The sequence below is a fragment of the Arachis hypogaea genome, chromosome 9 (genome assembly GCF_003086295.3).
Source record: "Arachis hypogaea cultivar Tifrunner chromosome 9, arahy.Tifrunner.gnm2.J5K5, whole genome shotgun sequence".
Classification (NCBI taxonomy): Eukaryota; Viridiplantae; Streptophyta; class Magnoliopsida; order Fabales; family Fabaceae; genus Arachis; species Arachis hypogaea.
This window is the reverse complement of record NC_092044.1, coordinates 71,866,208-71,880,036: the sequence shown is the minus strand read 5'-3', so window position 1 is coordinate 71,880,036 and position 13,829 is coordinate 71,866,208. Positions and strand designations below refer to the sequence as shown.

Genomic DNA, 13,829 nt, shown 5'->3' with positions numbered 1-13,829 from the left:
GAATATGGGCTACGTATAAGCCCACTAATTAACCCAAACTAATTAGTTATAGTTTCCAAATATTAATAACTAACTAATTTAAACCAACCTACCTCATAACGTGAGAGAGTGTAGACAAGTCCTTTTTTAATTATCAAATGTTGTCTCCGCCTTAGACATTTGTTGCACATCCAAGTTCTCGAGTACATTTCTACAGGTGTGAAATGGGAGCCCATTTTACACCGAAAAATTCGCCAAAAATAATAATATTTTGGAATTAATTTTCTCTTATTTATCCATTGAGAGAATAATATAGATATTTATTTTATTTATATTATTGTATTGTAATACGCTAACTTTTGTTAATCATATGTATTATAAGATCAATTTATATCCTTTTAATAATAACTTTAAAAATAATCATACAAATATATATTGACTAATAGAATATATACATATTAAATTAAAAAATAAAGAAATATTAAAAATTCCAACAAAAATATCAATGAATAGAAATTTTCCGTTCATTGCACAAAAATCTAAACTAGCTAGCGAGAGTTACTATAGTTTTACATAGGTCATATCAATAAAAGCTATAGTTAATAATTACACAGTTCATATTAACAAAAACTATAAGCTGTACAAATGATTTCAAAATGAGAGATAAAAGTTTACACTGCTCCACTGAAAATTAATCAGGAGACCTAATATAAAGTGTAGGTTTTTTTTTTCCCACAAAAATTTACTAAATGGAGTAGATGTTTGCATATTAATACAATTAGGCAAAGAACAAACATCTAATTTGAGAGTAGACACACTAAGTTAAGGTTTGACTTGTATCTCAATTCTTTGTTCATGACGAAACACCAACTTATCTCCACATAAACTTTAATTGGTTTATATTAAAAGTTAAAATGAACCAAATCAAAGATGTGGATGCTGCTAACTAATTAATTAAACTTTAGTCAATTGTGGCTTCTGTATATTGTTGTCACCGGATCTAAACAACAAGCGAGGCTTGTTTGAAGCAAATCCTTGGTATTGGTATATGATGCTGTAAAGACATTGTCTCATGTTTGAGATATCAAAGCTTCCAATGAATTCCAAATCCGTATTTCTTGATTTGGCACCGGCAAATTTTTTGTACTCTTCAAACACTGAATCCAAACACCAATTCTGTAATTTCCTCATGCATCCAACAAGGCAACCAGTCCTATGCTGCATTAAATTAAAGAAGACAAAATTATATTAATAATAGAATAATAAGGAATGTAATTAAGGATTAAGTAATGCTAGAGAATTAATTTTTTTTAGCTAACATCAGTGAATTTGTTTTTTTGAAATTATTTTATTTATTTTAAATTCAAATTCTAAATTATAATCCTAAAAAAATTGACTAATATTAGTTAAGTAAATTTGTTATACTTTTTTTTAAAGTAAGTCATGCATTTGTAAAAAAAAATGCAATGACTAAGACATTAATTTGACAAGTCAACGCTTACCTTTCCACTATTGCAATGGATCAAAACTGGGTGATTTTTCACATCTGAAAATTAACACAAATAATTGAGTTAATTATAAGAAAAAAATAAGTTCTTAATTTTTTATCACAAAGATAAAATTTTTGTTCCAAATTAAAATATAAATAAGTCTTTGATCTTCAAAAATAAGAGACAGATAAATTTCTCCAGCGATAATTTGAATTCAGTATGAAAAAATTTATGTTCCCATTTACAAAAGTTAAAAATTTATTTGTAATTAAATTTGGTGATAATTTTTTTATCTTTAAAATAAAATGTTAACAACTTATTTATCATTTAAAATAAGAATAATATTACATATTTAAATTTTTTTGTTAACTAAATTCAATTAAATTAATTTAACATTAATAAAAATTAGCTATGAGTAGCATTATTTTAAATGTTATTGTTTATAATTTGGTTGAATTTAGTTCATACAAAAATTAAATAAATAATATTACTCTTCAAATAAACACCGATAAATATGAAAAATATTTGAGTTGCTTTTCTAATAAATTATAACGATGTAAATAATGTAAAAAGTTGTGTACCAATTAAAACTTTGAGAGCCTCTGTGATTGTATCTTTGACAATAGACTGAGAAAGATCCTGCAAATAAGCACCCAAGAAAAGACTAATTATTATTAGCAATAAACAAATACACATGTTTAATGCAAACATGATAATCCAAATTCTTATGTTTCTATTTTCCGATATATTCCAACTTTGGATGTTCAAAGTTGAAACGCTATATACTAATTTTAAAACAATCTATGAGCCAGCTAGCACGCATTATATAATAGAAGAGAAAGCAGGGTAGGTTAATTACCGTCTTGCCCTCAATACCAAAATGAAAGAGACGGATATTATGTGATTGAAGAAACTCAAGATTCTCCTCGGGATAGGGTTCAGGGCATAAGCATCTGCAGTCATATTAAAATATCCACCAATTGAATTATTATTAGTAGTAATCTTCATGAGTTTTAAACAAAGATTAAAAAAAATTAATGCAATGAGATAGAAAAGCATGCATAATTACAGAAATTATTGGTAATAAAGTATAATGTTAGAATAATAACTTACATGATGGATACAAGATTTAGGGTTTCAAGAAAAGCAAAATTTGAAGGTTTAGGGAAGCTGGAGCGGTAAACGCCGTCTTCGACCACCGAGAAGTTGGGCGGAGGAGGCGCGACCGCGTTGATTTCCTCCTCTATAGCCACCACTTCTTCCACCATTGTCATCTTCTTGCTGAATAGAATATTAATCTTGTTCAATAGTTCACTGTCTTGCTTCAATTCTTTAATTATGAGCTTAATAACTGAAAAACTGCTTAGTCCTAATTTTATGTTACGTATGGTTTCTCCTAATTTGGTTTCGATATAACGAGATAGAAGATTTATGTTGAGAATCTTTATCTCTTTCGAAATCTTCGCGATTCTTTGAGATATCTTATATATTGTTATATAAGATATAAGATATAAGATTAGATTTTCAGTTGTTTTAGCGATTTAGTATTATTTAATTAATTATTTAGTTTAATTTAATTAATTGATGAAAAATGCGTATGTGCGTTCATGTATGCGTCACTGTAGACCAAATCAAGTGGGAAACTTTGAAAAGGAGATGGCGGCTTCCAAAAAGTTAAGTTTGACCCACATGACGCATTTTATGTAAAATCCGATAAAAACTATAAATTAATTAAATTTGTGTTAATTTGAATTGAGATGTTTGGGATATATAAAAACTATTAGAATTTATAATTTAAAATTTTAACAATAAAATTTAAATTTAAAAATTTTTTTGACTAAAAAATCATCGTTAATTATAAAAGAAGTGTAAAAATACGTACTGGTATTTTAACTTACAGTATTTATTTAAATCTATAAAATTGTGGCCTATGGATAAACCAAACACACCAAAAATAGGCTTGGGTCACATTTGGGTCCAAAGTCTTCTCATTACCTTCACTAAAATATTTATCATTGCCTAAGAGAAAAAAGAGAGCACTAAGAACACTATTCACTCAATCATTCAAATTCACATAACTTTCAATTTAAAATTCTGATTGACGACTCGTTTGTTGCTATGCGTTCATCTCGGATTCCTCTTCAATTCTATCTAAGCATTGTGGTAAAAAACTTTAAAACCCTTGCCCAGTTTTCAATTTCATTCATGTTTCAAGTTTTTGGGTTTGATGTTAAAAAAAATTCAACTTTTGATATTTAGGAGAAATTCAACCTTGAGTACTAAAAAAATTTTGATTCAAGATTGAATAGTACAAAGTAAGAAAACTTAACTCCCTTCATTATTCTTAATTTTAAGTAAAATCTTAGTACGATTATTGAGTCAAATTGTTGTGATTAGATTATATGAATTAGTCTGGCTTGTTGGATTGAATTAGTTTGATTGCGAAGCATTTGTTGAGGCTTGTTGACGTTGGGTGTTCGACTTGGATGGAAAAAGGAATCTAAAGGAATTTGAATTCGTTGTAATATAACATGAACTCCTAAGCTGGTTGTCTTTAGGATAGGATTAAATGAATATGGTTGATGTAGTGATTAAGTGGTTGTAAATTGTAAATTATATTTATGCTTGGATGATATGAATGGTAATTGATGTAAAAATTTAGTCGGAGACCATAATTGAGTGAGAAAATCTCCAACTTGGTAAGATGAGGTGAGCGGGGTAAAATGCGGTATGAGAATGAGATATTTGATGATTGTTGGTTGTGAATTTTGTATGTATAAGTGTGTATGTTGAGGTTGTCTTGAGAAATTGATTAATTGGGTGTTGAATGATTAGAAATGATAGAGAATTGATAAATGTATATTGAGAAAGCTTAGAAGTGGTATTAGAATTTTTTTTTCAATTGAATTGGACTTGAAATTGGTGAAAATTGTTATGCAGAAATATTTGGGTAAAAAATAGATTTTTGACAAAATTTGACAGGCCATAGTTTGGCACTCGAACCTCTAAATTTTGTGAAACTTGTTTTAAATAAAAATTGAGTTTGTCTATTTTATGATGTTTAAAGAATGGATGGAAATAATTTTTAACAAAAACATTATGAACATTTAGAAATCTGATTTCAAAAATTAAATTCTGCTGAAGTTGCAGAAAACTGAAGTTATGCTACGCATGAAGAGCATTACAGAATTGAAATATTTTTGTGCGCGCACTATGTGTACATGAAAAAAAAAAACAAATCATGCATACGTACGACTTGCATTCTAGAATTGAAAAGATTGTGTGTGTGTGTGATAACTGATAACTAGATTTTTGGCTTTGAATGGGTTAAATTGATATTGAAGGAGGTTGTGAAGCAGAGAATTTAAATTAATGATGAGTTGATATTATTAAATGAGATGATGATGATGATGCGATTATGTGTATATGTATATCTATAAATATTTGAGATGTCAAAATATGATTGAGGACGATAATAATTATGATGAATTGTGATTGAAAATCAAATGATATGTGATAAGACATTTTATTGACCTTCCGTTACAAGATGTAGTCAAGCACTTAAATCTTTTTAAATGATTCTCCAATATATTGTGAGCATGGCACACTTCCTAGTCATTGATTTGAAAATCATGCATGATAATTATAAAGAAATATATATGAATAAACTTAAATGTAATCATAAACCATCATCGAATTATAACTTAAATGTAAAGTTATGAATGATAGGGTGTTACATTATATATATATATATATATATATATATATATATATATATATATATATATATATATATATATATATATATATAGTGTACTTAATTCTTTTGTTTATTCTATTAATTAATTAAACTTTATAAATTTATCTATAGGTTTCATTGTTATTAAGCATTTTATATGAACCATTATAATAAAATATAAAAAATATTATTATGAAATAATAATAATACAAGATTTTTGAAATTAAAAAAAAGTTATTTATAATTATTAATATTAAGTACGAATTTGGTCCGTATAGTTTAGGTTAAAAGTTTTGTCCTTAACCTTTTTTTGCATTTGAATTCGTCCCTAAGGTTCAACCTAGTTTCAAAATTATCATCCAAGCCAAAATATCCTTCTCTAACAACCCTTCTCCAACAACTTTTTTCACAAAAAATACTCAGTTTTTATTTTTCTTCTTCATCCAACAAGAAACGCCAACAACAGTAATGAAAGTTTTAAAATAGAAACAGAAAGAATAAACAAGAAACACCAACATCAGCAACAAGACATAATGACAAGACAGCAAAAAAAATAATTTAATAAATAAGAAACGAAAGCAGAAACTAGTACCAAAGAATCAACAAATTAAAAAAAAGGAATTGGAACCCTGTGGAATAACAACGAGCAGCGGCGAGCGACGAGGTGCAATGGCAAGCGAGCAAGGAGCAACACGACAAAGCTTGCTGGAAAACAGAAATGGCGACACGACACTGACTCTGTCGTCTGATCTGCTTGCGTGGACGCCGTCTCCACCTTGCCTACTCATGAACGTGCTAACACAGAGCAGAAACGGCGACAACAGTGCGCGACATCTCCTTCGTCGCCGTCGTTGCCACCTTCCTCTTCTCCGTGCTTCTCTCTTTTTGTAGAATGTGTTGGCTCATGTTCTTTTTCTTTCTTTTTTTAAAAAAATATATTTTTTATAGGAGTAATTTGGTCTAAAATTTTATGATTTAGATAAAAATGATGATTTTAAAATTAAATTGAACCTTAGAGACGAATTCAAATGTTGAAAAAGTTGAGAATAAATAAAATTTTCAATCTAAATCATAAAAATTAAAATTGTACTTAACCCTAATTATTATTATTATTATTATTATTATTATTATTATTACTTTATCATAGAGCTCGATCTGAGTCTAAAGGAGTTAAGTTAGATCAAATTTAAGGTTAACTCATAACAACTGAAATTATTTAAATAGCTCGGGTTGTCGAAAATTTATGAATTGATTCAAGAAATAGAATAAATACCCAAATTAATCCTAAAAGTTTAGATTGGATACGTTGATCATTGACAAATTTTTATTCTCTAAAAATTTGATCTACAAGAATCATTTTCATCTATCTAATTGATCCATTTATAGTCACTTTTAGTCAAAATTGTGATATGTTGTTGGATAAATAAATATTTACCAATTTTGTTATAAAACAATTGATCCCAACAAATATTTTTTAGAATAAATTAAACTCTCTTCAAAATTTTATGAAACTAAGATTTTAATCACGTCCAATGAAAATAATTTTCAAATATTTTTAGATAACAAAAATTTATTTACAAACAAAGTATTGGATAAAAATTTTTAGAGATCAATTTATATTTATTCCAAATAATATATTTGAACATAAACTATAATTTTATATAAATAAATTATAATTTATATAAAACATATCATATTTATATATTATATATTTATCAATTATATTTTATATCTTCTATTTAAATGATATATATATCACTACAAAAAAAAGAGTTTAAAATGGCATTGACGTTACGGCGGTTTTAAAGAACCGCCGTAATATTCGGTTTTTATGGCATGTTTGGTTGCTGCCATAATTAACTTTGTGTATTGTGGCGGTTCTGGTGATTGTGGCGGTTTTGAACCGCCGTTTTTACGCGTATATAAAACAAAAGAATTGCAACCCTAGCCTCATTAAACAAAACACAGTAACGACGCTCTCGATCTCCCTTCTCTCTCCTTCGTCTCCTCCGTGCTCCGACAACGCTGTTCTTCCCTCTCAGGCTTCTCCTCTCTCCGCTGGTACCTTTCCCTCTCCGTCAGTTACTGATTTGTTTCTCTGCAGCTCCCTCTCAAGTTCTCTAGGTACCTCTCCCTCTCCGCCAGTTACTGATTTTTTCGTTTTTTGTTGCTGATTTTTTGGGGTTTTTATTTCTCTGCAACTCCGCGATCGTTTTCTTTGTGTTGAAGCATTCCACATTGACGTTGGTGTGAGGGTGATTGACGCCGATCAGGTCTTGTGTTCAACCAGTCGAAGATCTCAGATCTTGGAATAGCACTATATTGGACCTAAAAAACCAACCTCTCTTTTCTTCTCCTCATTTCTCCTTACGGTAACTTCACTTTCTCTTTCCTTATATATTTACTTCGATGCATGTGTCAATGGTTCAATTGCTGCCACTCTTATTATTGTTTTGGATTTTCTAGTTAATTCATCCTGCTATTTCTTAATATAGTGAATTGATGAATGAGTTCAGACTGAATAAGCTTAGTGAAGTAGGGCTCTGTTCTGTGATTCTGTTCATAATATCTATCACTTTAGTTAATCATTTCTGCGGTTAGTAAAGAATTGAGTCACTTTAATCACATGAGCTGATTCCTTGCCTTCTTTTCTTTGGATTTTGATTATAGTACATGTTATTAGTTGTAAGTTATTACCCTGTTAAATGAAAAATACTTTTATTTTCCTCCCACTGATAGTATGATTTTGATTTCAGTTTCCATGATCTGAGATGGCTTGAGTCGACTCTGACAGCCATATAATATACTATGTTTCTGTTTACATAACTATTGAAATTTTCCTGTAGCAAGTATGTCAAATACTCCCTATTGTTAAAATTTGATTCAAGTACAAGCACTGGGGCAATGAAATACCCAAGGGTATTCAAGGGGTATTATTTATCTTAGTGTTATGTTTACCATTTTGACACTGTATTTTAATTGGGTGCCCTATTTGGACAATATTAATGCACTTTTCAGGAGGTTGATATTAGGCAATATAAACTTTAATTATAGTGTGCTCGTAGCTGCTATTGTCAATTTTCTTGAAACTCAATTTAGGACTTACCTGTTATGTATGCTTTACTAATGTTAATCATGTTTTTGCGTTTCAGCTCTTCACAACCATCATTGTTAATGAGCCTGCTCCTGGTCTCAAAACCATCTTTAACTTCAGAGTTCCTGATCAAAGGTCTGGAAAGGTAAGAATTCATTTGCAGTGTAAACCTTACATCTCTATAGACAAGAGTGGATTATAAAATTTAAGAAATGAACTCATTGAAACTATACTAAACCTTGAACTATATCTTTCATTGGCAATAAGTTGAGTTTTGTCTCTGTTGGTGAACAGGTGGAAGTTTAGTATGTGCATGTATAGTAGGGTATATAGATATCTCTTATTCACCACTTTTAATTTCTTGCTACAATAATAATATATCATCATCAATCAATATTCAATATATATATATATATATATATATATATATATATATATATATATATATATATATATATATATATATATAGCTGTTTACTTAAGCAGTAGCAGTCCAGATGATCAAACCATCATTAACTAATTAATTTTTACCATTCACTGTTCCTTCATTCCCTTTTGGATTAATTATAATTATCCGGTGATTATGAATTATACATTATTATTTCAGGTTTTTTCTTCTTGCTGAACTTGGTCCCCATTTACAATATCAGCTTGAAATGTAAAATAACTAGTACTAAATTAGAACAAATGTCCATAATGTACACAAATAACTAGTTCAGTTTTGTCTCTGGTGTTGTAGGGACTGACGTACTTGCAATTGGTTCTGAGCTCTCTTACGACACCAAAATTGGGGAGTTCACAAAATACAATGCTGGAGTGAACTTCACCAAAGCTGACTTGGTTGCCTCTTTGACTGTGTGAGTGATTGTTTCTTCATTATCCATGTTCTTTTTTGTTTCGTCCCAACCCCTACAGTTAGCCTTTTACATCTAAGTGCTTGGGAGTTTTGAAGCTAGTCTTTAATACAAGTTGTTCTTAGCTTGCTTTTTCACATTAATTTTTAGAAAAATACTCTTATAACTTAATCCACAGCTGATTATTTAACATTATGGGCTCAATCAAGGTCCCTGCTTTAGCATCTCCCATCCCCATTGTTCGGACTTATTATTATTGTGTTCTCCCATCTCCCATCTCCCATTCTGTTCTCTGAATTAGCTAGCTAGGTTAAGAGTAATAATCTAATTTTATTGTGTATAACCACGTGTTGTTGCTTCCCTTTTGTTTGACCCCATAACACTTATTATTATTATACATCGAAAGTTTCCCTTTTCTACTCTTTAATTTGATCTATTTTTATTAACTAATAATAAGCATTGAAAAGCTCATTTCATTAATGTATAATTTGGTTGCTCTGTGTAGCATTAAATCTCAACAACTATCAACATTAGGAACTTCAAATCTTCGTATTTTTAATTGCATGTATAGTTTTCCTTTTCGGTGTGAGCATGTGGTTCCTTTATTGCAATTTTGTTCAAACTTTTAGTTGCTTAATTAATCACCTGCTCTTGTTTCTTATTATATTAAAGGTAATATATTTTTGTTTCTTTTAAAATAAATGAATAACTGAAATTGGGACCAAAATAATAACATAGCTTTTTGTCGGATGCACACACATTCTTGCTACTTACTCCTACTTAGCATGGAATCAGAACTCTGATTTTGTAATTTTAACTCATTTGGGTTAAATTGAGATATAGATAAATAATTTGAAAAAAAATAGATGCTATTAATTTGAGTTTCAAAATTCAAATAAGTTGGAATATCATGTTTGGGCTTAATTAATTCTCAATCGTATCCAACACATTATATATCTTTGGGCTTAATTAATCAATCCCAATAACATATAAAGTTGAATTTAATTACTGATCGTTTCATCTAAATAATATATTTGCTTTATTTATTTTTTTTGTTTCTTTTTATCTTGTAAAAAAAAATTATTTTGCATATATACAACTACCTGAGAAGGAAAAGTTCATAAAGCCATAGTTACAGCCACAAAATTATCATTTAAAAGAGGTAATTATAATTTTTTTTATAATTTTTTTAGAATACTATTTAAGTATTTGTTTGATATCTAATTTGCATACAAGAATTTCTTTTTATAGTAGCGCTTGCTGATATATACTAGTTAGTTGCCTAGTTAATATGAGAGAGATAGAGAGATTTTTAATGAATAGATTTTTTAATATTCCTATTTGTAGTCCCTCTTAGTCATGTCAATTGATAAGTCATGGATTGAAAAACTCAGGTAAGTACTTACTCTCCTAGTTAATGTTGTTGAATATATATAATTGAATATGAAGTAGTCAATATTGTTGAAGAGTGATTTTGATTTCTGGGTGTCTCTAGAGTTGCCAGATGTTCTGATCTTTATTTTTACAATTGAACTATTAGCTGCAGGACAGTCTTAAATAGTGGTACATTCTCTGTTTATTTTAGTCCTAAATTGCTGTGGTTAGTGCACATTTTTACCCTATTTAAGTCAGTTTTGAAAGATGATGGTTCTTGCGGTTAACATGCAGAAGTGAATATTGCTATAAATTTACAGAATTTAGTAAGAGGAATATTGCTGTGGTTAGTGCACATTTTTACCCTATTTTTATGTGTGTCCAAATTCAACTTGCAAAAACTTTGTAAGAGGAATCAAGAAATTCGGCAAAAACAAATAATTCCTCATACTTCAGGTGCTAAATCAATTGCAAGAAGAATGGCTGAATTGGTAATCAATTAATGCATGCATATCTAATCTATCTCAAATATAATGCATGCATCATCTCTTAATTTTCTGCATATCTAATCTAAGTTATTAGGCTGCTATTTGTTTATCAAGTCTTTCTACTTTTCTTAAATTTTAGACGGAAGAGACAGTAAAAAAAGTTAATAGAGTTGAAATGTGGGACATTACTCACAAGAAAATAGATGGAAGTTATGTTAATGAAAAGGCTAAAGAAATAGCGGTAAGACTAAAGTCCAATAAGTAACTTGTTTGTATTTCTTTTTCTTTCTTTTTTATAAGATAATACTATTTTTATTCTTTCTCTTTCTTTTTATATATGTAAGAGAAGATTGAAGCACATAGCAGCCAACGACCGATGGAATTAACTGTTAATTCTCCTCTTGATGCTCTTGGAGTAGTTTTTGGGAAAGAGCACCCTGGCCGTGTTCGAGGTTTAGGTATGGGAGCTGTTCCAACAATTGCTTTCAAGAACAACACCACAAGGATTAGTCAAATGAATTTAGGTTCTTCAAATGATATTGGCACATCCTCTACTTGTGGTCCAAATGTGCAAGAGGAGTTGGATACTGTTAAAACGCAATTGCAAGCGCTAGTATCCTATATTACTTCTAAGGAAGGAGATAAAATTCTAATACAATTGGCTGGAATGTTCCCTACTCAACAAGTTTCACAGGTACATTCATATTCTGCCTATGATTCCTATTATTAATATAATTAAAATAATATAATTAATAGTAGTGCTAGCTTATGCTAGAGTGATAGTAATAATTAACACAAGTTTAACAAAAGGCATATAGCTTATGCTGGAATGTAATTTATAGTATAGCCTCAACCACACACATAAGATAGTTCAAGTAGTGGAACACAACACAACACTGCTTTGGGTAAAGGTGCAAATTAAAGTCTTACCTTCTAAGCTCAACATAACACAAAACAGCTTAGCTTAAATTGTCTAAGGAACTATAGTTGACAAACTGGTACTAGTTTCTCCCTGTGGTATGATTACAATTACATGGGTTCTGATTCTGACCTGGAGGACTTTGGCCCTGTGAATATCACAAAAACTGGTATTGGTTTCTCCATCCAGTTTCCATGAACTAAAGAATTTATGGTACATTATATTCTTCAAATTGCCTCTGCCTGTGTTGTTCAACTGGTATTTTATTTGTTGAATGTCACCTGGAAAATTTGTGGTGAGAAATTGATATGATTTTTTTTACCCCCTAGATGATCTCTGCTAGGGATATATTATTGAAAAGTAAGCATAATGGATTGTTTTACAAATGTAACCTTACTTTATGTATTAGAGATTTAGAGCATCAATTAAAGATTGAATTTCTAAATGATTGGACTGGCCTTGTATTTTAAATATTTTCAAGTGGTTAGTTGGCTCTATAATTTTAAATTGGTTTCATTATTGTATCAATGCTATGTAATTAGACATGATAAATGTATATCAATATATGTCATTTCCTTGCATTTCTTGTGCTCATAATAGTTATATTTTTGTTGTAGGGATTGGATCAGGAGAGTGAGATTTCATCACCAAAAGAATTAGGAAGTAGGTCTTCTGGAGCAAGCAATAAGGAAGCATGACCTTACTTGATATGTTAAGACGTATATTAAGAATTATATGTTAAGACCTATTATTGAAAAATGTTACTTTGATACTTTGTTTTTGGATTATGACATTTCAATTATGACCTGGATTATGACTTTTGGATCATGTATGAATTAAAAATCATCTAATGATGTTTGATTTATGATTATGCCTTTTGGTTATTACGAGATTTTTAAGTGAGTTTCGAAAATATCACTTTAAATTGGTAGTTTCAATCTTATTTTAAAAAGCATAAAATTGTCATCATAATTAGGTACAAATGGTGATTAGAAACCCCATTTTAAATAAAAACGATGCCATTATACGCTGGTAGAAACGGCGGTTAAAAACTGCCATTTTAAACACAAAAGATGCCATTATAACCTAGTAAAAACGGCGGCTAGAAACTGCCTTTTTAAACACACAAGATGCCATTATAATCTGGTAAAAATGGCGGTTATAATGGTAAAAACGACGGTTAAAAACCGCCATTTTAAACAGAAATGATGTCACAAAATCCTGGAAAAAACGGCGGTTATAGCCGCCATTTTAAACAATTCAGAAACCGCCATTTTATACGGAAATAATGGCAGTTACAAACCGCCATTTTAACCCTCAGAGAACCGCCATATTATCCTAAGGTAATTGTGGCGGTTTTCTGAAAACCGCCGTAATAACCAGAATGGCGCCCAGAATAACGGCGTTTCTTGGGGGTGCCATTTTCGGTAATAATGGCGGTTCTAACCACCGTAATTCCCCAAAATAACCGCCGTTTTAACCCCTTTTTTTGTAGTATATATATATATATATATATATATATATATATATATATATATATATATATATATATATATATATATATTATCCTCTTCTATTATAAATAATTTAGTTGTACTTGTGACCTTTAGGATTGTGTGTGAAATTAAATATTATCATTATAAATTAAAAATATAAATACATAATATAAATGTATTTATATAAATAATTATAAAATAATATATAAAATAAAGTACCACTTTATTTTTAATACTTTGAATAAATTTTAAAGTTATTTTTAATATTTAAATTGTCTTATTTAAATCTCAAACATTTTAAAATTGTCTCAATATTATCTTATTATTAGTGATCTATTAACAAAATTGATGATAGAACAACATTGAGATGCTTTTGAAATGTTAGGAATTTAAATA

General features: G+C 29.4%; 3 protein-coding genes across 5 annotated transcripts; 2 read left to right on the top strand and 1 right to left on the bottom strand.

The window, feature by feature from the left end:
- Nucleotides 1-578: 578 nt before the first annotated feature.
- Nucleotides 579-3,048, bottom strand: LOC112711035 (inositol diphosphatase DSP3). The gene is made up of 5 exons (XM_025763570.3): nucleotides 2,583-3,048; nucleotides 2,329-2,422; nucleotides 2,051-2,108; nucleotides 1,482-1,525; nucleotides 579-1,197 (listed from the first exon to the last, which is right to left on the bottom strand). The coding sequence occupies exons 1-5, from the start codon at nucleotides 2,741-2,743 to the stop codon at nucleotides 934-936; spliced, it is 621 nt and encodes a 206-aa protein (XP_025619355.1). The 5' UTR covers nucleotides 2,744-3,048; the 3' UTR covers nucleotides 579-933.
- A 1,144-nt stretch (nucleotides 3,049-4,192) lies between these two features.
- LOC140175135 (mitochondrial outer membrane protein porin of 34 kDa-like) lies at nucleotides 4,193-9,163 on the top strand. The gene is made up of 4 exons (XM_072202062.1): nucleotides 4,193-4,197; nucleotides 8,055-8,127; nucleotides 8,361-8,447; nucleotides 9,017-9,163. The coding sequence occupies exons 1-4, from the start codon at nucleotides 4,193-4,195 to the stop codon at nucleotides 9,161-9,163; spliced, it is 312 nt and encodes a 103-aa protein (XP_072058163.1).
- LOC112711034 (uncharacterized) lies at nucleotides 7,143-12,808 on the top strand. 3 transcript variants are annotated; one of them, XM_072203006.1, is made up of 7 exons: nucleotides 7,143-7,269; nucleotides 7,438-7,580; nucleotides 8,361-8,447; nucleotides 9,042-9,159; nucleotides 11,158-11,259; nucleotides 11,368-11,712; nucleotides 12,555-12,808. In XM_072203006.1, exons 5-7 carry the CDS (start codon nucleotides 11,194-11,196, stop codon nucleotides 12,633-12,635), a joined length of 492 nt encoding a protein of 163 aa, XP_072059107.1. In that variant the 5' UTR covers nucleotides 7,143-7,269; nucleotides 7,438-7,580; nucleotides 8,361-8,447; nucleotides 9,042-9,159; nucleotides 11,158-11,193; the 3' UTR covers nucleotides 12,636-12,808. The 3 variants fall into 3 exon arrangements, with proteins under 3 accessions (XP_072059107.1, XP_025619354.1, XP_072059106.1); XM_025763569.3 differs by having other exon boundaries at nucleotides 7,150-7,332; XM_072203005.1 differs by lacking the exons at nucleotides 7,143-7,269; nucleotides 7,438-7,580; nucleotides 8,361-8,447; nucleotides 9,042-9,159 and adding an exon at nucleotides 9,166-11,021.
- Nucleotides 12,809-13,829: the final 1,021 nt, after the last annotated feature.